General features: G+C 35.4%; 1 protein-coding gene across 1 annotated transcript in view; it reads right to left on the bottom strand.

Moving 5' to 3' along the window:
• NDST4 (N-deacetylase and N-sulfotransferase 4) overlaps positions 1–23,181 on the bottom strand; it is a 343,262-nt gene that overhangs the window by 63,645 nt on the left and 256,436 nt on the right. The window contains exon 6 of the mRNA XM_078148164.1: positions 9,653–9,835. Within this exon, the coding sequence (XP_078004290.1) occupies positions 9,653–9,835 (183 nt within the window). The remainder of the gene's footprint in view (positions 1–9,652; positions 9,836–23,181) is intronic.

Consider the following 23,181-nt stretch of genomic DNA (forward strand, 5'->3'; position numbering starts at 1 on the left):
ACTGAGTTCACTATATTGATCAAATCACTTATATTTGATTCATAAAAATGTATGGTTATATTTACATTAGTATTTATTTAATCATTTAACTAATGTTAATGTAAGACAATAAAGTCAATAATTTGTTCATATGTTCACCATTCCAAGCTAACCATCTTTAACTGATGCTATTTGTTGTCTATAGACTAGAATGTGAAAAAAAAAAGTGTAGCTACATTCAAAGGTGTGCTGATAAATGTTTAACAACCGGTTCCTCACTCCCCAAAATGTATGCAATACATTATAAATATACTTTTTCTCCATTACTTTCTTAAGCCTTAAAAATCAACGAAATAATAAACCAAACCCTGATTTGTAGTATTTGCCTGGTCCTAAGGGGTAAATTTAACGAGTGGCTCTACTGGTCTGGTACAAGTTGAGTCCAGCACACCTCTGCCTACATTCAACCAGCAAATGGTCATTTATTTTCCTACTTCTTTATTTCTGGAGATCCTATGAGGAAAAGGGCAGATTGATTACATCAGGAGTCAGAAAAACATGTCCTATTTGGAAAATCACTGGTAGCAAAATTGGGAGTGAATTTTTTAATGTTGTGTTGTATTTTCATTTATTTTGTTAAACATTTCCCAAATACACGTCTAATCTTTTATTTTTTCCAATCACATGTAAAAATAATTTTAAATATTCTTTTGTTTTAGGGGCAGCTGGGTGGCGCAGTGGATAGAGCACAGCCCTGATTCAGGAGGACCTAAATTCAAATCCCGCCTCAGACATATAACACTTACTAGCTGTGTGACCCTAGGCAAGTCACTTAACCTAGTCAAAAAAACAAACCAAAATATTCATTTTTATTCTCCTGCCCTCCTTCCCTTCTCCTCTGTGTGAATGAAATTTGAGAATGAACTAACATGAGGTAGGTAGGTGGTGCATTTCATAGTGTGGAATTTGGAATCAGGGATATCTGAATTCAAATCCAGGCTCAAACACTTAGTAGCTTTGTGATCTTGGACCTAGTCACTTCACCTTTCTTAGCCCATTTTCTTAACTGTAAAAACAGGATGATAATAGCACCTGCTTTGCAGTTATTTGAATAATAATACTTATTATTCATGAGATAACATATTCAAAGCACTTTGCTAACTTTAAAGCACCCTAGACTAGTAATTGTTAATTGTTGATAGCTGGAGAATTTAAAAATACTGTTAAGTCAATGCAGAATAAGAACGACCTTCCAATTGCTCTTGTAATGTGTCAGGTGAAACTAAAAACAGACTTTGGGAGACCTGTTCCTTCTGAATGCTTTGTATTGAAATAAATCTTCTATTATAATAGTTTAGAAGGTCTACTAAAAACTATTAATGAATCAGGAGGACCTAACAAAATCATACAAGTGCCTTACTGACCCGAGAGTGAATTAAGGATGTCCAACTACCAGAGCGGTGGTTCTGTACATACAATTAATATTTGTTGTCTTAGGAAGTTTCTTTGTAAGAAACATGATGATTGTTATACTGACCCAAAGCTGGTGCTGGGCCAGATATTCATATTACACTTTCAGATTAGGTGACAATGCAGCTTCAAATATAAGGTAGTTGGTGCTAATTAAAATTTACATAAGTCACCAAGAGAAATGAAAGCAAAAGAAGTGAAGGGTGTCCTTGGGCACCTTCCCTTTCTATTTGTAGTACTGTAAAAAGCAAAAGTGTGAATTGGAAACCTAAAGAAAAATAACAGTTAATTCACTCTTATTTCCAAAGCATTTGTCATGGAGAAGTTTATTTTATATTTAGATTGTAGAGGAAATATGTTTAATTTTCTAAGACAGTAAACTGAAGAACACTTTTGCCTGCTTTGCTGGTGATATAGCTATATTGATGGTAAAAGAAATAACTTACAATCAAGCTTGGCCAATCACTCTTTGATGTTTGCAAAAATGAACCTAACTTCTGGAAAACCAAAGATAACATGTTGACAAATATATGTAGTCATTATAAATGCATATTTAAGCATGTGTATCATATATATCAATACACTCATACACGTATGTTTCTGTGTATATAACAGTACACATACACAAACGTTTGTGTGTGTATGTGTGTATGTATGTATAATGTTTACTGTAGGGCAGGTAGGTGGTGTGGTGGATGGAACATCCAGCCTGGAGTCAGGAAGACCTAAGTTAAAAATATGATTTCAGACACTTACTAGTTTTGTAACCCTGAGCAAGTCACTTAAATGCTGCTTGCCTCAGTTTTCTATCTGTAAACTGGGGATAATAATAGAACCTACTTCCTACCACTGTTGTTAGGATTAAGTGAGATCATAATTGTAAGGCACTTAGCACAGGGCCTGGTACATAATAAGCACTCAATAAATGTTAGTCACTATTATTATTCCTGTGGTTTCATTGCTATAGAGAATTCCTGATTAAGAAATGCTCTCTACCAAAGCTGATATGTTCCTGCTCTGCAACTTATAAAGTCATCCAAGACAACTGAGAAAGATGAGGTGGCTGCCCCAACACACTGTGTGTGTGTGTGTGTGTGTGTGTGTGAGGATTTGATCCAGAACAAAACAATGTAAAAGCAAATGATGGCCAGGAAAAAAATTCTTTAGTTTATCTTGATCAATATGCTTTTGCCTTTCTTGAGTAAAAATATTAGGCAGTCTTCTAATTCAGTTTGAAAAAATATATCAGGGGGCCTTCATAGAATGGCTAAACAGATTACGGTATATGCATGTCATAGGCTATTACTATACTTTAAGAGACAACACATTTTGGAAATTCAATGAAACATGGGAAGGCTTGTATAAACTGATATAGAGTGAAGTAAGCACACTCAGGAATATAATATAGGTGACTATAACAATGTAAATGGAAAGAATAAAAAGTGAAATTGAAGGCTGGGTAGTTTGAATGACCTACCTTGGCCCTGGAGAAGAAAAGAGAAAATGGACACTTCCCTCCTTTGATTGCAGAGGTGGGGGATTTTAGTTATAGATCAGCATATATATGCTCTCAGACATGGTCTATTTTGGTTGATTTTGTTAAACTTTTTTTTTTCTTTGTTATGAGGGAAGGCCTTACAGTGGGATCTAGAGGTGACTTAATCTAGAAATGACAGTGATGTAAAAAAGACATCAAGAATATATATATATATATATTATATATATATATATATATGTATATATATATATACATATATATATATATATTTTTTTTTAAAGAATAGGTCTGCAGGAATGTCTCTGAGCAATGTCCCCATTTCTACCTAACACACCCATTTTTCTTTTCTCCAAGCTATGCCCCTTTCCCAAAAAAGCTCTCTTCCTTCATAAAGCTTTTGTTGCTGTGGAATTGTTTCAATCACGTCCCACTCTCCATGACCCCATTTGGGGTTTTCTTAGGAAAGATACTGGAGTGGTTTGCCATTTCCTTCTCTAGCTCATATTACAGAAGAACTGAGGCAAAGAGGATTAAGTGACTTGCTCAAGGTCACACAGCTAATAAGTATCTGAGACTGGCTTTGAACTCAGGCCTCCTGACTCCAGGGCCAGTGCTCTATCCACTGTGCCACCTAGCTGTGCTTACAAAGCGCTAGCTAATTTCAGTGGACTCTGATGACTGCCTGAGGTCTTATCTATATCCATGCAGCAATACACACACACACACACACGTATATATGTGTGTATTTGTATGTATGTACACACATATAGATGTGTATGTATGTAGGCATGATATATGCAAATATACATGCACAAGCATGTATATGTGTATGTATGCAAGTATATATACACATACATATATATTTATACTTGTTTATGTTTTAGTTTTGTGCAGTCAGATCCCTTTCAATATATGAGGATGCCTTTTGGCAGACCAGTCAAGTCTTCTATTTCTTTTGCACTTATTTCTTGCACCTAGCACTGGGTTCTGTACTCAAGATAATGCACTGTTATTGACTGCTGTTAGGACTGGCTATTGACTCACTGACTTCTTTAGGAATAGCCCGAAATGGAGAGAGGGTAAAGATTCAGCTCTGTGTCTGATTTCCTTTGATTTAAAGCCCTGGATTTAAAAGCAAATTAAAATTTATTTACTTATCCATACTTAAAAATGAGAGTAATTTCATAAGATTCGAGAAACAGGTGGGTGATAAGAACTGATTTCTCACTATTGATTTATTCATTTAAAAATTGTGTATGGGTTAACAATACCTCCTCTGGGTAGAACTGTATAGTCTCTGGAAGAAATAGAAAAGAAAGGAAACCTAGGTTCACAGATCCTCAGTACTAAAAAGTCCCTAAGAGGGTCATCTAGTCAATCTGTTAACAAACCATGTGCCAGGCACTGTGTTAAGTGCTCAAATGATAGTCCCTGCCCTTAAAGAGCTTACATTTTAATGTAATCCATGTTGGTGGTGCAGTAAATAGAGTCTGTGCCTGGAGTCAGGAAGACCATAGTTCAAATCCTGCCTCAGACACTATCTGTGTGACCCTGGATGAGTCACTTAACCTCAGTTTGCCTCAGTTTCTTCCACTTTAAATGGATAAAATGACAGCACCTACCTTAGAGGGTTATTGTGAGGATCAAATGAGACAATATTTGTAAAAGCACTTAGGCAGTCAGGTAGTGTGTGCGGTGGATAAAGTGTTGGGCCTAGAGTCAAAAAGATCTGAGTTCAAATTCAGCCTCAGATACATACTAGCTGTGTGACCTTGGACAAGTCACTTAATCCCTCTTCGCCTCAGTTCCTCATCTGTAAAATGGGAACACACTGGAGAAAGAAAAAGCAAACCGCTCCAACATCTTTGTCAAGAAAACTCCATGAACAAGTCCATGGGGTCATGAAGGGTCAGGCATGACTAAACAACAGCATCAAAGTACTAAGTAAAGGCTTATTCCTTCCTCTTCCTCACCCTTAATTTTGCAGATGTAGAAACTGAGGCACAGGGAAACTAAGGAACCGGTCTCTTCTGGAGCTTACAGTCATAAGACCATAGAGTTGGAAACTGATGGGGACTCCGAAGCTATCTAGACCAATCCTCTGATTTTTCAGATGAGGGAACTGAGTGCTCACAGAGTCCACGGTTACATACAAGCCTCAAATCTAGTGTCACACCTTTTAAGAAGTCTGTGCTGCTATCCCTTGCTCCTAGAATTCTTCTCTATCATCCGGAAGTCATAACGTATGCATCGTGCTCACTTACAGAATTTCACTTTTGTAGAAGTTGGAAAAGAAGGAACGTGAACCAGTAATTATTGATATTTTCTTGCCCATCACTATTTTTGGACAACGAAACCTCCTTTTGTTCATTATTTTGAGAACCGATCCCTCATTGCCCTCACAGTTGTGGCACCTCTAGTATGGAATACCTCAGTGTATCCTTGGTTTGATCGGCAATTGATAAGATCCCAAGAACGGAGGGTCATAGACAGAGCTAGATAGCACCTCAGGAGACATCTCGTGCAGCCCTCTCAACATACAGATGAGGAAAGTGAAGCCCGCAGATGGTTCAGTGACTCATCCAAAGTCACAAGTCAACATTGTTTCTTCAGTGCCATTCTCACTTGCTCATGTGCGTATTAGGAACTGTTAATTTATAGTCCAAATATGGCGACTTTATCATCATTGATTAAGAAAAAAAAGTTTATTATAAGCATTTCTATAGCTTTCAGAATTTTTGCCTTTATTGCACTTCCATCCTTGGTTGGCTCTTGTCCTTTGTTTTCGAGGACCAAAATGACATCACTATGTCGGAGTCAAGGTACAGTGTGTCCAACTGTGGATGATTAGACCAATGCAATTCCAGAAGGCCTTACCACAGGTTGGGCACAAAGAGTTCACATGAACATTTGGAAATGTCTCTAAATTTGCACATCTCACATCTCTCTTGAGCAACTACAACTCTGCTTTGCTCATAGAACACAGTGCCTTCTTGATGTGGACATGCCATTCTGGGCTGTCCTTTGCCAGGTTTCACAATCAATTCCAAAGTTCAGATCAGGTAGCTTCATTGAGTTTCTTGCCAATCTTTCTCTAGCTTGCTTTTTCTCTCTACTACTTAATGCTCTTTTATGTGGCACTTTTGCTCATAATTTTACACCATCTTCCAATATAATATTTTACAAATAAGTTTAGATTTCAAGCCAGGATTGCCTTTGGCTACCATGTCTCTCTACTTGGCAAGGCTTTTCCTACTGTTTACTGGCTGAGGCATTTTCTTGGCTCTCTCTGAGGCAATTACTTTACATCACTATGTTACTATATTTCTGCTTATTTCACTACAGTGCTATATTTTATTATGTGGAGGTTGCATGGGGTAGTAGAAATAGCATTCAAATTGGAGTCAAAAAGATCTGGATTCAAATCTTGCTTCTCACATTTACCAGCCACATGACAGTGGCTGTCACAATCTTTCTGAGCCTCAGTCTCTTTATTTGTAATATGGAGATACTAATACAGTACATACATTATAATGCTATCATGAGGATCAAATGCAATTATATATGTATATTATATATAATCTCTTTTGATTATATCATATGTATTACATATGAACGTGTGTGTGTGTGTGTGTGTGTGTGTGTGTGTATTCTTTGGAAGCCTTAAAGCACAATATAAATGTGAGTTATAATAGTTATTTAAGAGAGGTCCCAATTTGTACAAATAATGGGACCCATGAAGTAGATGCATTATTCAAATTCATATTGCGTATTTCCATTGGGCTGGAACAAGTTACCTGATTTTACATAATTATAACTTCAAATAATTTTAATCTAAATACATGTGACCACTTCAGGGGATTTTTTATTTGCATTATTTGGGATTTAGCTATATTACAAAGCAACATTCCAACAAATACAAAGTAACAGAGTACATCCTGAATGCTTGAGAGATAAAGAACTGCAAAAATAAAGAATAATTCACCTAACAACAAATATTTGTCCCTGGTCTATCACTAGACACTTTGGGCAAGTTATTTAGCTTCTCTGCTCCTTAATTTGTTCATCTGGAAACTATAGGACTGAATGATCACTAAGAATCTTTCAATCTATAATCTATGAGGCAGTTAGGTAGTACAATAGATAGAGCACTGAGCCTGGAGTTAGGAAGACCTCTTTTCAAATCCAATCTCAGACATTTACTAACTGTGTGACTTTGGACAAGTCACTTAACCTCTGTCTACCTCATCTTCCTGAAACGTAAAATGGCAAGAGTGAAAGAACCTATGTGCCATGTTTGCTATTTTCCATTCATCCTGTAACTGTATAAGCCTAAGCTTATTAAGCACCTAATATATTTAAAGAATAGCACTAGGAATGGTATTAATGATCTTTAATTAATTAATCAAACATATATCACACAAATGTCAAGTACCAGGGGTGGGGAACCTTCAGCCTTGAGGCCACGTGCAGCCTCAAGGCCGAAAGTTCCCCACCCCTGCCATATACTAACAATTGTGGTATTGACAGAAGTCTATTTTGAACTTGATTTTTCTGTATGTGCTGAAATGGACTAAAAGACATGAGCAAAAAGGCAATTTCCCTACAATATGATAACCTCTGTGAAAGCAGAAAACATCTTTTATATATCAATATATTTCTGTAAGCCCCTAATACAATGCTTTGCATTTGTGACTCAATAAATAAATGAAGGGATTCCTGGCTGGTATCACTGATGGGATGTAGCATATTATGGGTGAAATGGCAAGTGGATTGCACTAATGATAATCACAATAATGGTAATACAGCAGTTTGGCATAGAGAAGGCACGAGTTTATACCCTTCTTTGCTGTTTACTTAATCTATGTGACTCGGCTATATCTTCGTCTATGTCATGCCCACCAGCAGAGGCGATCTCAACATGCTGTCCTGGGCCTTTTTTTCTTTTTCCTCTATATTCTCTATGTCTGTGTCACTTAATAAATTCTACTGGCTCTGTCTGATCTCCTGGATCCAGTATAAAATCCTTTGTTTGCTGTTTAAAACTCTTTACAACCAGGACCCTTCCTTATTTCCTAATTTTTTAAAAACTTTACTCCGCCTGCTAAACTAGCCTCACCTAGCATTCTCTCCCTCATAACCTCAGCCTTGTAAACTCTCTTATTACCTTTAAGACTCAGCTGTCAGGCCATCTCTTACAGTAGCTTTTCTCATTCTCCCACATGCTAGTGCTTTACCATCTAAGGCTATCTTCCATCTCCTCTGTATTTATCTATTATGCCCTGAACTAAGTATATGTTGTCTCTCCCATTACAATGTAAGCTTCTTGAACGCAAGGACCTTTTTTTTGGGGGGGGGGAGCAGGAGGGAAGGGGAAGATTCCAAGTGTTCAGCTGAACGTCTGATTCATAGTAAACATTTAATAAATGTTTGTTGATTTATTTATTAGTTATTTAACCTCTATGGGCCTTAGTTTCCTCATTTTTACAATGAGGAATATGGAACAAATAGCCTCTATGATTCCTTTAAAGCTGTAACTCTATGTTGCTGTGAATACTGACGATAGTAATGATGACACTTTGCTCTATGTAGCATTTTATAATTTTACAAAGTGCTTCCATGGAAACATTTATGCTTGATCTTGGCCTTAGTGTGTGTTGTATATTCCCAAGAGATACTCCATCTCCAGACTGAGGATGTTTTCACTGGCTGTTCTCCATGTCTGGAAAATTGCCCCTCCTCATTCTGCCTCCTGGCTTCCATCAACTCCCAGAAAAAATTTCATCTAAGAGGAGGCTTCACTGATTCCCCTCAGTGCTAGGGCCTTTCTTCTATTTCTTTTCTCCAATTTATCACACACGTGCACGTATGTCTGTAGCTCTACATTTTGTTCTTTTGTACATTGCTGTTTCCACCATTAGACTGTGCTCTCAAAAGCAAGCTCTTTTTGTCTTTCTTTGTATCCTTAGTGTTTCTACAATGCTTGACATGTAGTAGGGGTTTAATAAATGCTTATTGACCGACTGAATGACTGACTATATGAGAGGGAGAAATCTAAAATGGCCAGTCATAGTGATTACACACTAATGAGGTTACTACTTCTGTGCCAGCTGCTTAGTGGGGGACCCCACAATCTGTTCTTTGCAAGCAGTTTATTGATTGTATGGGTCAATAATAATCTAATGAATCAAGAACAATGAACATCAAAGGAAGTGAGCTTTTTCCTAGATAAACGGTAAAGTTGACAACAGATACGGCCTAGTCAAACAGTCTCCATAAGGAAGGATACTATTCACAAAATCTCTTGTCCTTTTTGGACTGTCTTACAGCTGACAAATCTCTCCTTTTTGGATGACTTTATTCCTAATTCATCCATTTATAGTTGAAGAAAATGAAACATATACTAAAGACACTAAAGGCAAAGTGCCACAGGATGAAGTTTTCATTGGTTAGTTTTTTGGAAAGCACCCTCATTTCTCCTTAATTTAATGGACTGTTAAAAGGTTTGTATAGCATGGTGACTCTTTCCTGTCACTGTCCCAGAATACTGCATGCCCACAGGAATTCCAAACTGTTTCACTGCTTTGTATTACTTACAACCGATGAAAGCCACACTGACTTTGTTAGGTAAGGGGAGAATCTGGTGTTTTCTGTGGTTTTCACAAATTTCAGTGTCCCTTCTCCCAATGGAACATTAGTTGTTACCTGCCAGAGAGGGTCTTTCTGCTCCGGGAAGAGCTCAAAGTACTTGTGAGCCAGCTGCACTGGAGGAAGAGTCTGCAGTCTCAGGTTTGTCCAGCTCTGCACAAAGTTGGCCAAGTTCACAAAGGTATATAACCCCAGGCGGTCATTCCCGTAGTTGGACAAATGGGTCATGAAAATGCTGATCTGAAAGAAAATTTAAAAGATTGAAAAACAGATGTTAAAATCCCCAGAGGTGGCAGGAAATTCTCTTGAGAGATTATATATTGGAGTTCCTTAGGAAAGAGGCAGATGAACTAGTGGTAGGACCAGGAATCAGAAAATCTGGATTCTTTTACCAGCTTGACCTATTATTTGTGACAGTAAACATATTGTAAATCAGGGTAGTTTTCCTATTGGCTTCACATTGGTTTGGCTGGCTTCTGAAGAGGTTCAATCAGCAAGGAATCCTCAAAAATAAGGGAAGATCCAGTTTTACCTGTTCTTTGAACTGGGACAACTATTCTAGATTCTTCCCAACAGGGCACAATGGAAAAAAAACTGGCTCTAATCAGAGAACCTGGTTGGAAATTCTACCTCTGATACTTAACTGAGTAGGTGATCTTGGGCACATGTTTTAAGCTCCTTGGCCTTATTTTCTTCATCTGTAAAAGGAAGAAATTGGACAAGATGGTCTCAGAGGTCCCTTTTAGCTAGAGAATTCTGATGTTATATATCCAGAAGACTAGTCTAAAAGTGGACTAGCCTTTGGGATAGTAGAATGCGGCCTTCTGTGTAAGTCTCCTGTGTATTTGCTACATAATGTTTCTCATCTTACAATCTTCATAATTAAATTTAGTGTTTGCTTCAAATTGCTTACATGTCAGACAAACAATAATATAGTCTCTGATATATTTAGTTTCCTCTTTCTATCACTCACATCTCAATACTAAATTTGGAGTATCGTTCTAGTTACTCTTCTCCTTACTCAGGAAACTAAACAGAGACTAACGATGGAATTCAATGAATGGAAGCTCCTCAATATATACTCACCCTCCCCCCCAAAAACAACCTGCTATAATTTCATGCACAGCACGATTATCTCATTGCATCAGTGGGTTGTTTAAATTTGTAAACAAAGTATGAAAATGTAATAATATATTTTAATTGCTAAGATATTTACATAAACAAAATAAAGCTTTACATTTGAAATTAGAAATTTATAGAGAATAAAAGCGAAATAAAAAACACTGATCTAAATTATAATTATTACTTGTAATGAAGATATTAATATGACATATGGGCAACTTTTCAATTATTTTCCATGTTTGGTCTTTAAGCTTAAATCATTTCTACACATCAACCTTGATTATTTCACTTGACATATAGATATATATATGAATGTATATGTACGTGTGTGTGTACGTGTATGTGCATATATGTATATATGTGTATATGTATATATATGTGGGTGGTTGTGTATATTTTATATATATGTATATATATTTTTTGTTTATATATGTATGCTGTTTCAGTTGTATCTGACTCTTCATAACTTCATTTGGGATTTTCTCTGCAAAGATCCTGGAGTGGTTTGCCATTTCCTTCTCCAGCTTCTTTTGCAGATTAGAAAACTGAGGCAAACAGGGTTAAGTGACTTGCCAAGGGTCACACAGCTAGTAAGTGTCTGAGGCCAGATTTGAACTCAGGAAGATGAGTCTTCCTCAATCTAGGCCTGGTACTCTATCCACTGAACTATCTAGCAATTTATAGCACCCTAAATGTTGGTGTTAATAGACCTTTTGGCCCACTGAGGGGAAAAAGACTGATATGAGAAAAATAAGCAGAGGTTATAGAAAAATATAGTACTTTTCATAAATTCATAGAGAAGGAAATTAATGTACGTACAGAAGATTATTGACTCTACAATAAGGATTTCATGTTTTTTGAAAAAGTTTATCAAGTTATAAGACCATACTAACATGATTTTAAGTTCTTGTCCTATGATTTTGCCATGAAGCTTTAATTATTAAACTTTTAATAGGGTCTATGGCCACAAATATACTTCATATGATATAGATCCACTTTTGATGGATTATAAAAGAAACAAAACTATAGCTTTGCCTTAATTATTAATGACAGAATTCAAACACAAGAAATATACTAAAGCTGAACTCATTTTCCCAAAACAATTATGCAAATTGCTGATTTATTTTGGTTTATGCATATAGTGAAAGTCAACAAGTTAAGTCAAACAGCATTAATTATGCACCTATTGTGTGCCAGGAACTTTATGGAAAGGCTATTCTTTCAGTAAGTTTTACTCTGAGAAGCTTAGGCTGATGCAGTGAGAAGAGAATCATTAAAAGTAATGAAGGAAGACACTATCTGAATCCAGAGAATGAATTGATAAATAGAAGTATGTATAGAATGATTTTACATATATATGCAAATTTTTGTCTAATGATAGCCTTCTCTAGGGCAGGGATGGGGTGGGGGAAGAAAGGAAAAAAAAGAAAATAAATCACATAATAACTTTTTTATATATTTAAAAACAACAGCAAGTTGTACCTAATAGATTTGCAGCTTCATGTGAAATCATTTTGTATTATACTATGCTATGGAAATGCTTATTTTATTCCATAAATTAAAAATAGAATACATTAAACAAAAGTAATGGGAACAACCTACCAATCCACATGAGTATGAAACAATCTATGCACTCTTTAATATCTTTACATGGCATCCTGCATTGGTGAGATCACTACCCTAAAGTATTGCTAATTTATTTATTTATTTTTTGCTTTCTAATATTTGAATCAGGTGTGTTTCTTCTGTACCCTCTGCCCCAACATCCTCCTCTAAAAACAAAAGACAAATAATAGCAATTGGGGGAGGGGAGTGGAAAACCTGCTTTAAAGTGTTATCTTGGCAATATATATTTTTCCATTTAAAAAACTGACATGGCAGAAGATAAATTCTTTCTGGAAGCTTAAATAAAAAATTTTGAGCCCATGTAAAATTGTGATATCCCAAAGAGACTATTGCTGATAGACTGAAAATTTCTCCTGGATGGTATTATCACTCCTATCTTATTTCCAGTCCATTTTCTCCCTCAGGTGTAATCATAGATTCTTATTCTAAAGGTTAAAAGGTAATTGGCTTTTGCAAAGAATATTTTTAAACAACGTTTTTATACAGAAAGTTAAATTCCCTTCCTGAAATGTTCATTGATTTAAATGTTGTTAATTCAAATCTACAGAAAAATCACTTGGATCTATACAGGATCTGTGTGATGCTATCTTTCAAATTGTTAGCCAACCTATAACTGCTCTGTTAGCTTATTATGATCTAATAAGAAGTACTGTATTCACAGAGGTTAATTTCATACTTTCCAGAATATAATATGGTAGCAATAGTTGGTAACTTAACTGTCATTGTCATCATGAGAACTCCTATGAAGTTACCCCAAAATAATATGCAGCTGATCTCAGCAAGTATGCATTTAACTCATGTCACTCCTGTAATTACTACTTAATTACTATTATTAATTAATTAATACAATACAATAAAATAGTAATATTAATATAATAAAATAATTAATTAATATAATTAATTATTACTTAATTACTGCTGTAATTAAGAAATAAGACATTCTAAGCAGTGGGTTTTGAGGTAATTATAGTATCCTGGGAGAAAATATTGTAAGACATCAGGCTACAAGCTGAATGACTGAAACCCTGCAGAAGGTAATAATGTCCTAGAAATCTATTCCTTCCATGATGGTGTTGTGATTTTAAGTCGGAACTTTTGATAATACATATGGAATGCTAAAGGCTGACCGAATGACAAACTGCTTCATTGGTACTGGAAAAGTTAGTCCAGAAAGAAGGATGTTATCATGGTATTGCAGCTCTTTTAAAATAGTCTGGGGCAGACTTCTAAATCTGAGTCAATTTTTTATATAGGAATTTCCTTAGAGAAATAAGCTTTCATATATATGAAAACAGGGGATGTGATCCAGAAGGAGATGGAGATCAGCATATGAAAGGAGAACAGAATATTGAAATGTTACATGGCTCTAAGAAGAGTCATGCTTATACATTAGAATTTCCCTTTGCTGAAAATTGAAGAAAAAAAAGTACTATGGTCATATAATTGCAATCACTGTCATGTTTCACTGCAGTGGGGTGGCATGTGTCTGTGTCTGTCAGGAAGAATTAATGCAAGTACATTGGTGAATTGATGACATTTTAAGTAAAAAAAATCTGCAAACACAGCTTAACTGTGCACACATGGTTTGCTAAAAGCATCTAATTTGCAGACAGAGCATTTTAGTTTGGCTAGACAAATGGATTCATTTTTTTTAAACTAATGTAGACAACATGGTAAGGATAAGACATTGTGAACAGACATGCTTGGGTTCAAGACAGGCGGTGCTGTAAAATATGAAATATGAGACAGTCAGTTGATTAATTTGCACTGTCTTTCACAAATCTGCAATGAACCATTACTTTCTCACACAGTTGTGCCTCTTTACTTTCTTTGGGAGTTTGGCTATGCATGTTTCTGTTTTTATCACTATATGCTTAGGGACAGGAAACAAATGGCCTGGCTGTAATACTCCTAAAGGTAGAACATGCATGGAAAAAGTACAAATGTGTTACATGAGAGCAGCTATGTTATAGATGCAACTCACTGGTCCTTGACATATGTCAGCTTAGAAAGTAGGTACTAATTCAACCACAGAGAGGTTTTATCTTTCACATGAAAAATCCAGGCATCTAGCCCAATGGCCCAGAAAATGATGAGGCACTACCAATCATTGACAAGCTTTATTTCACCTTCATCAAGTCTTGGGATGACCTGGGACCCTTTGTTATTGGCAGGTATATCTCTGTCAGTTTTTCTCCTCTCCTTGGTAAATCTCCAAGTGTGTGTTGTGTGTGTGTGTATATGTGTGTGTCCACCAAATAACATACTCTGGGCCTCTTAATGCTCTCAACAACATACCTTGTTTTAAACTCTCAGTTTAAAAAAAATGAAAACAAAATGAATTCTCAGTTATTAAAAAGAAATACAGAAAACATACTCAATAGCATTTTAACTTTTCATTGATTCAGTTATCTGACTTTTCCTCATGCTTAAACTTAGATAAATCGGAAAGCGCACAAATGTGGGCTCTTCCTGCACTGTAGAAAGAAAAAGGAAGAAAGGAAGGATAGAAGGAAGAAAGAAGAGTGGGAGAAAGGAAGAAAGGAAGGAGGGAAGAAAGGGAGGAAGTAAGGGAGTGTTGAATGAAGGATGGAAGATAAGTACTAAGTGCTTACTATTTGCCAAGCATTATGGGGATATAAATACATAAGAGATTCAGTCTCTGCCTTCAAGGAATGTATTTTTCAAGGAGGAGAAAGCACACATAGGGAGGTAGTGGTCAAGGCACAAGTCATGGAGATGGTAAACCAGGACTAGGGAAGACAATTGCATACTCTTTCCATAGGCATGACCATATTGATTTGACTATGGTTGCTCTAGTAATGGATTGGAAAAGGGGTTCGGTGTATGTAGTGTATATATGTTTTGGCAGGGCAGGGTGGATGTTTGGACAAAATGTGAAATATAGTCTGGGATCTGGGACTGCCTAGATACTGTGGGTCATGTTAGCATGCACCATCTGACTCACCAATCAAGATTATTTGGCTATTGACCCCAAACTAAGTGGACGGTGTCACCTTAGGTATGGTCTCTGACAGACCATACTCTGAAGCCCAGGAGATGTAGTAGTATGAGTGGATGGCAAGAACAGGGTCAGGATGGTGCAGATTTTAACCTGTCTACACCATCTTAATCACTCTGATTCTTGTCAGTGTTTTCCCACAAATGATTGATAAGCTACCCAACTTGCTAAAGTTCTTCTTTTAGGCTTACTTCTTCTTTCTTTCATGCTTTGTGGACTCAGGAAGGATTTAGACTATCCATCAGCTTTGCCTTATTCCTACCACATGATTAATTTACCTCCTATAACTTTAGTAACTCTATATGTATATATATATATATATATGTATATATATATACATATATATGTATATACATACACACACACAATTAATTGTTTCCTTTATTAGAGATAAAATGCTTTGTGAAATCATCAGGAAAACATAGTTCTGCATACTCATGGAATAGGTTGCCTCAGGTGTTAGTGACTCCTCCATCACTAGAGGTCTTTAAGCAGATGTTGTGCGAACATTTGTCACTGATGGTGAAGTCAAGTTTCATGACTGAGGAGAGGTGAGTCTAAAAAAAGTTTTGAGGTCCTTTCTCACTTTTAAATCCCATGACTCTTAGTTTGGGTAATCATTCCAGTAAAATCATCATCATTGTTATCACAGTCATCATCATCATTGCTATTGTTGTTGTTCTCTGTTACATCCATATATAAGAGATATTTTTTTCAATACTTTAGGGATTTCTGATTTAGTCAGTATGGGTATTACTTGGTATAGTAATCCACTAAACAAAGGCAACATAAAAAAATAGTCCTTGGTCTGGTTCAACTCTCTTTAGTATCTACAGTGACTTTGGTTGAGTGTCAGAAGAGGTGCAAAATTGTGCTCAAAATCACACATTTTTAGACTACTTATTAAAAAATTTAAAAAAAAAACCAAACCTGTTTACATGCCAAATGTGACACCTTTATTTGATTACCAATGTATGGGCATGCTAGTGGAGGAAATGAATAATGCCAACAATAATATTCTCATTATTTGTGAAACCAAAAGGCAACAGAAGTTACAGCTTCATAGAAATATGGCTCATATAGTCTCACTTGAGATGCAAATGAAATGGCCGGTGTTTTTTTTTTTAATCAAATGCAACAAGAAATATTGTTTCATGGAACATTTAGCTATCTCATTTTACCATGCTCGTGATGAGCATTAATTAAAAAAAAACTCCATGAAAATAATTGTGACTAATGAGCTGACATATTGTAGAGGGTAAAAAGTTATTGGAATCCTATGATGAAGACTATAACACCCCCTCCCCTAATTAATCAATGTACACTTTAATTTTTGGTGAATTAAAGGCATAGGTGGGTATAAAAAGTGAGGATAAAGGAGCTGAAAAATACGGCTTGGAATTAAGAAAGCAAAGAGTTCTGTAAATTATATAGAAATTTCACACATACATATTCTAAGAATATTTTTCATGAAGAATTGAAAAGTATTAGAGATAGGAAATATGAAAAAAATTACAAAAACTGAAACTTATCACTTCTCATTGGTCAAGAAACAATCAATCACTTACATCATAGTCATTTCCAATTCAGTGTCTTTATAGAGTAAGAAAATTTACTTGCTAAAAGAAAGATCAACATCAATACCAAATTAGAAGAAATAATAAACATTAGAAGATGGAAAAGGTCTAAACTGACCATTTAAAAAGGGTATTAATGAAGAAAATGGTAAATAGATAAAAGAACAAACATCAATATAGGTTTATCCTCACTTCTTAAGAAAGTTTAAAGATGAACATCAATGAGCACAACAAAGAGGTTAAAAAAGAAGTTAAAAGCCACCTTAGTGAGCACACAGTTAATCTATTTCACAAGCAGATAGACTTGGCAGTCAATGAGAACATTAATTTTTTCAAATATAAACTCATTTGCAAATTTTATAGAGGAGGATTATGGAAGATTATGAACCATATTATGAGAAAAGAGCAAGAAGTGAAAAAAGCAAGAAGTTTATAGAAAGCCTGGCAAATGACTTAATTAAATCACATTATTTGATTGCTTTTAAGGATAAAACTCAAAGGAGCAAAATAAACAGATAAAAATGGGAAAAATCAATAAGCATTTATTCAGCAACTACTATCAGCCAGATACTGTTGTAAGTGTTAGGGGAAACTATGAAACTGTTTCATCTCTCAAGGAAATTGCATTCTATCAAGAGACACAATATTCACATATAAGTGCATACAGAACAAATACAAGATAGTTCAAGGAGCGGAAGGCACTATTAGGTGGGGGCAGTAATGGGGAGTTACAAAGAATGTCTGTATTGAGTCTTGAAGAAATTCAAGGTTTACATGAAGTAGAGGGGAAGAGGTGAGCATGAGGAATAGTCACTACAAAGGCACTGTGAAAAAGAGATGTGAGATGGTCTGCCAACTATGAGAGACATCAAGAAAACCGGTTGGACTATACTGAAGAGGACAAGAAACAAAGTAATATGCCATAAGGATGGAAAGGTGGAGTGAGGTTGTGAAGGGCATCAAGAGACAAACGACATAGTGTATATTTGATTATACAGACAATAGGGATGCACCAGAATTTGTAGAGTAGGTGAGTGACATAGTCAGGCCTGTTTGTGGAAGATGGATTGGAGTAAGAGAGAGAGAGAGAGAGACCTGATACAAAAGCACCAATCAGGAGGCCATTGCAACAGTGGAAGAGAAAGGCGATGACAGCCTTTACTAAGATAATGGCTAGGTGAGTAGTGAGAAGGGGTAATAAGTGGCAGAGGGGAGAGTGTTGAACATGAAATCAAGAAAACCTGAGCTCATATCCTGCCTCATATACTAACTAGCTGTGTGACCTCGGACAAGTTTCTTAACCTGTCTGTGGCTCAGTTTCTCCTGAACATTAAATAGGGGAATTGAAATCAATAACCTCTAACATCCTTTCCAGGTCTAAATTTATGATTCTATATATATGAAAGATGATGAAGAGGAAGGAATTGCAATATTTGGCAACTGGTCATATTTTTGGAGTGATGTGGTCAAGGATACAGCTGAAATTCCAAACCTGACAGACCGGAAGGGTGCTGATATCCTCTACAGAAATAGATTTCACATCTATTTCACAATAACAACAGCTAAAATTTATATAGCACTTATTATGTTCCAGGTAGTATTTTAAGCTCTTGACAATTGTTATTTGGATCCTCACAACAACTCTGAGCATCTATATTATTGTTATTGTTGTTATTATTATTATTATTATCCCATTTCACAGATGAGGAAACTGTGGTAGAGGTTAATTGACTTGCCCAGCATCACACAGCTAGTATGTGTATGATTGACCTCAGGTGTTCTTGACTCCAGACCCATCACTCTATCCTCCACACCACTTAACTTTATACAAGTCCTTTCTTCAGAAAGAATCAGTAGGTGCTAGATATGGCAAATACCAAATAATCTGACAAAAACCATCTCATTACATCTTAGCAGACAGAAAATGGCTGGTTACTGATATGAGAATAATTTCTAAAGCAATCACCTTTGAACAGTTGGACAATGGCCTTAGTAGAAAGAACAATGGCCCTATCAAATTAGAATTTGCCAAGAATATCATACTAATTTGCTAAGGAAAGTCAAACCATGACATTTAGACTTGATTATCACAGTCTTCCTGTGTTATAAAGAAGTAGAAAAGTGCTAAAGAAAACAATGATGGTAAGAGTATATGGAGGAGGTCTCTGTTCAAATCAACATTGTTTTGAGGCACTGAGCAATTTAGTTCTCAACATATCATGAAGAGGAGAGGATGGAGAAAATAATTGGGAAAAATAACTGTTATTATTACCAAAAAAGTGACAAAAATTATCAACCATAGGCTTGAATTCCAAGATCTACATAATCCTTATGAAAATAAAATCTTCATGGACAGCATTCCCTGAGAACATCTTTAATGAATTATAAGAGTGAAATGTTCAAGATTCCCAAATCATTATATTCAATTGAATAAAAAATATAAAGAATACAAGATTCCTTTGTGTGTTGTTTTTTGACCATAAAAATATAAAAAAGATACCATAGAATAAAGTCTTTGTTTCAATATAGTATGTTCCAGGCATATGTTAAAATTAGGCAACAGTTTTTAACAGATGAAACGACACAAGCAACTTTCTGATGACTGTGGCTATTCATATCATGCAAAGAATGAAATGAGAAACTGCATGTTCCCCAAAGGTGATTGTGACCATCAAGGAGAACATATAAAATGTGATTCAAATGGAGAGGTCTTCCCTAGAGATGATGAAGTACTTCAGATGTTCCTATTTGCAAATGATATTCTGATCATTGTTATCAAGTTCAGTAGATCATTGCAGAGCCTTTTAAATTAGATCTATAATCATTCCCAAGTATCTGAAGAATATCTATTGTATAGACTATGATATGAAGTTGAATGGAGGACCCAGAAAAGTGGTTCATTGGAGTATATCTTGAATACATAACAAGCATAGATAATAAATTGGATGCAGAATTGAATAGCAAAAAGAGAATGTTTGACTGGGAAATTGCTCAGTGCTTTTAAATATCATAAATTTGTCCCTCAAACAAAATCTCATATTTTAGTCTCAACAAAAAAATAGAGATGACAAATTTTTTTAATCATACACAATATTAAGCTACAGTGACAACAAAATCAGTTCAAATGTCAAGGGATTTCATGGCACAGATAAATAGAATGTAAATTCATTTTTGTTCTCAGTCAGGAAAGTCTTGCAATAAAAGATTAAATGTCCTATATTATCCAGCAGGAAGAGATAGAAAGAGAGTTTCCATTGAAAATAACTGTAGATGATATAAAATATTTAGGAGTCTACCTTCCGAGACAAATCCAAGAACTATGTGAACATAATTACAATACACTTCACACAAATAAAATCAGATCTAAACAAATGGAGAAATATTAATTGTTCATGGATAGGCTGAACCAATATAACAAAAATGACAATTCTATATAAATTAATTTACTCCTTCAGTGCCATACCAATCAAATTACCAAAAAGTATTGTACACAGTAACGCTAATATTGGACAATGATGAACTGTATAAGACTTAGCTATGTTCAGCAATAAAATGATCTAAGATAATTCCGAAGGATTAATGGTGAAAAATGTTATCAACCTCCAAAGAAATACCAATTAAGTCTGAAAACAAATCAAATCAATTTTACTTACTTTCCTTATTTTTCTTGTTTTTTGTCTGTTTTCTTTTTTAACACACCTAATATACATATATATTTTGCATGATTGCACGTGTATATATAATCTACATAAAATTGATTGCCTTCTGAAGGAGGGAGGAAGCAAAGGAGGGAGGGAGAGAATTTGGAACTAAAATTTTGAAAAGAATGTTAAAATTGTTTTTATGTGTAATTGAAAAAATATAAAAATTTAAGAAAAAATATCCTATATCAGGGAGAAGTCAAATGGTAAGTCTGGGGAAAGTCCTATGTGAGATGGAACAGATGAGTCCTGGACCAAGTGATATCTGCTTGAGATGCTATATCCAGATGTAACTATGGGTCTGACACTCCAAGCACATTTCTGCTTGGTACCTCTGGATTGTCACAGTAAATCTACTTGAGGCTTAGCCTCATCTTTCTCTTCTTTCCCTTCTGCCTACACTTATATTTAATTTTCTACTTGGGTCTTTTAGGAGGAAATTAAAAATGATATGAAGATCAAGAAAACAAGCTATCTTTTTAATATTAATATTATTCTCATAATATTACATAGCTACAAATCATGAAATGTGACAGTTTACAAAGAATAAATACACAGTTGGCATAACCAGGTCGTGGCCTATTACTGGATACAGAATTGTCCAGGAGATGTGGCATAATGGATTGTCATTACACAGATTTATATTTGAAAAAACAACAACAACGACAACTAACTGTTCATGAAAAAATTAGGAGGGAAGGGGGCATAGCTTTTAGATCGCAACTCCTGCTATAAAACCATTTGGTACTACCAAAGCAAGGTAAGTGGAATGGATTAAATTAGGCAGGATCAAGAATAATCAGACTCAGTAACCTACATTTGATTCAACAAAAGAACACCAAATCTCAGTTAAAGAACTTCCTTTTTGCAAGAACTGCTCAGAAAGTTAGAGAGCATGATGACAAAAAAAGTCTATCCAATTCCATATTGCACAATATTATGCAAATTCAACTTTAATATAAAATGTTATTAAAAAAATAATAAGAAATGGCAGTATCTTACACAACTATTACTAAGGAAAGAATTCCTAACCAAATTAAGGAGAGAAGAGATCACAAAATGATAAAATAAGTAATATTGATTAAATAATTTTAAAAGCTTTTGCACAAATGATATCAATGCATCTAGCATAAGAAAAGAAAATGTCTATTGAGGGGGGAAATTGCGTCAGGAAGGAAGGAAACAAGAATTTATTAAGCACCTGATATTTGCCAGGCTCTCTGCTAAATGTTTTACATATATTTTCTCATTTGACCTCACAACAACTGTGGGAGGCAAATGCTCTTATTATCCCCATTTTACAGTTGAAAAACTGAGGCAGACTGACGTTAAGTGATTTACCCATGGTCTCACAGATAGCAAGTATGTCAGCTGAAGATCCAAGTGCTGGGGCCTTCCTTGCTCTAGGCATCTAGCTGCATCACATACAACTAAGTGTCTGATACCAAAGTCATATGGGAATTTAACACAAATATAAAACCAAGAACTATTCTTTAATTTATAAGTTGTCAAAATATATGGAGAATAATTCTCAGAGGAACAATTTTAAATTATTAATATCAATATGAAGGATGGAACCAAATCTCTAATATTAAGACAAACACAAATTTAAAACTGTGTTTGAGATTTCACTTCACACCCGGTAAGTTGGCAAAGAGAGCAATGGACATCAGTCAATGTCATAGGGGTTGTGCAATAAAAGGTAAATTAATATACTGTTGGTAGCGCTGTGAATTCATCCAGTCACTCTGGAAAATAGCTTGGAAATATGTAACTAAAGTATATAAAACTCCCTTACTCTTTGACCCAGGCAGACATCTCACTGACACACCCCAAGGAGGTCAAAGGCAGAAGGAAAGATTTAACATATACCAACACATTTATTAAGCCCTTTTGTAATAGCATAGAACTAGAAACAAAACAGATGTCTATCAAATGCAGAATGACCAAATGGTGATACACAAATATGATAGAATATCATGGTTCTGTAAGAAATAAAAGAAGTGGAGTATGTCATGATGGGCTGAGAATTAGGAAGAGTGGGCTCAAGGCCTACCTGGATCCTGCCTGAACAACTTACATAAATGACACAAATATCTTATGTTTACTAGTTATGTGATCCTTGGCAAATCACTGCTTCTTGGTGTTCCCAAACAAGTCTCTAAGATTATAATTTGAAGAAAGGTGGCAACCTGCACAGGTAGAGGGGGTTTTCTCATTGGAATTTCTGTCATATTAATGAAATCATACATCTGGTCTCAAAACAAAAACAAAAATAAAACAAGAAACAAAGAATATGAGAAACAAAGGAAGACAAAAAATAATAGAGTAAAATAAGTAGAGCTAGGAAATCATATGTACGATAACTACAGCAATGCAAATGGTGCAATAAATAAACACTGTGGACTAGAAGGATTAAGCTTGAAGCCAGAGAGAAGTTGAGAAAATGCATTGAAGAGGATGGAGACTGGCTATGGAAGACGGCAAACAATGTCAGATGGGATCAATGTATTAGGTGGTTTTGCTGAACTGCTGCCC

The sequence above is a fragment of the Phascolarctos cinereus genome, unplaced genomic scaffold, assembly GCF_003287225.1.
Source record: "Phascolarctos cinereus isolate Bilbo 61053 unplaced genomic scaffold, phaCin_HiC Scaffold_9;HRSCAF=440, whole genome shotgun sequence".
NCBI lineage: Eukaryota > Metazoa > Chordata > Mammalia > Diprotodontia > Phascolarctidae > Phascolarctos > Phascolarctos cinereus.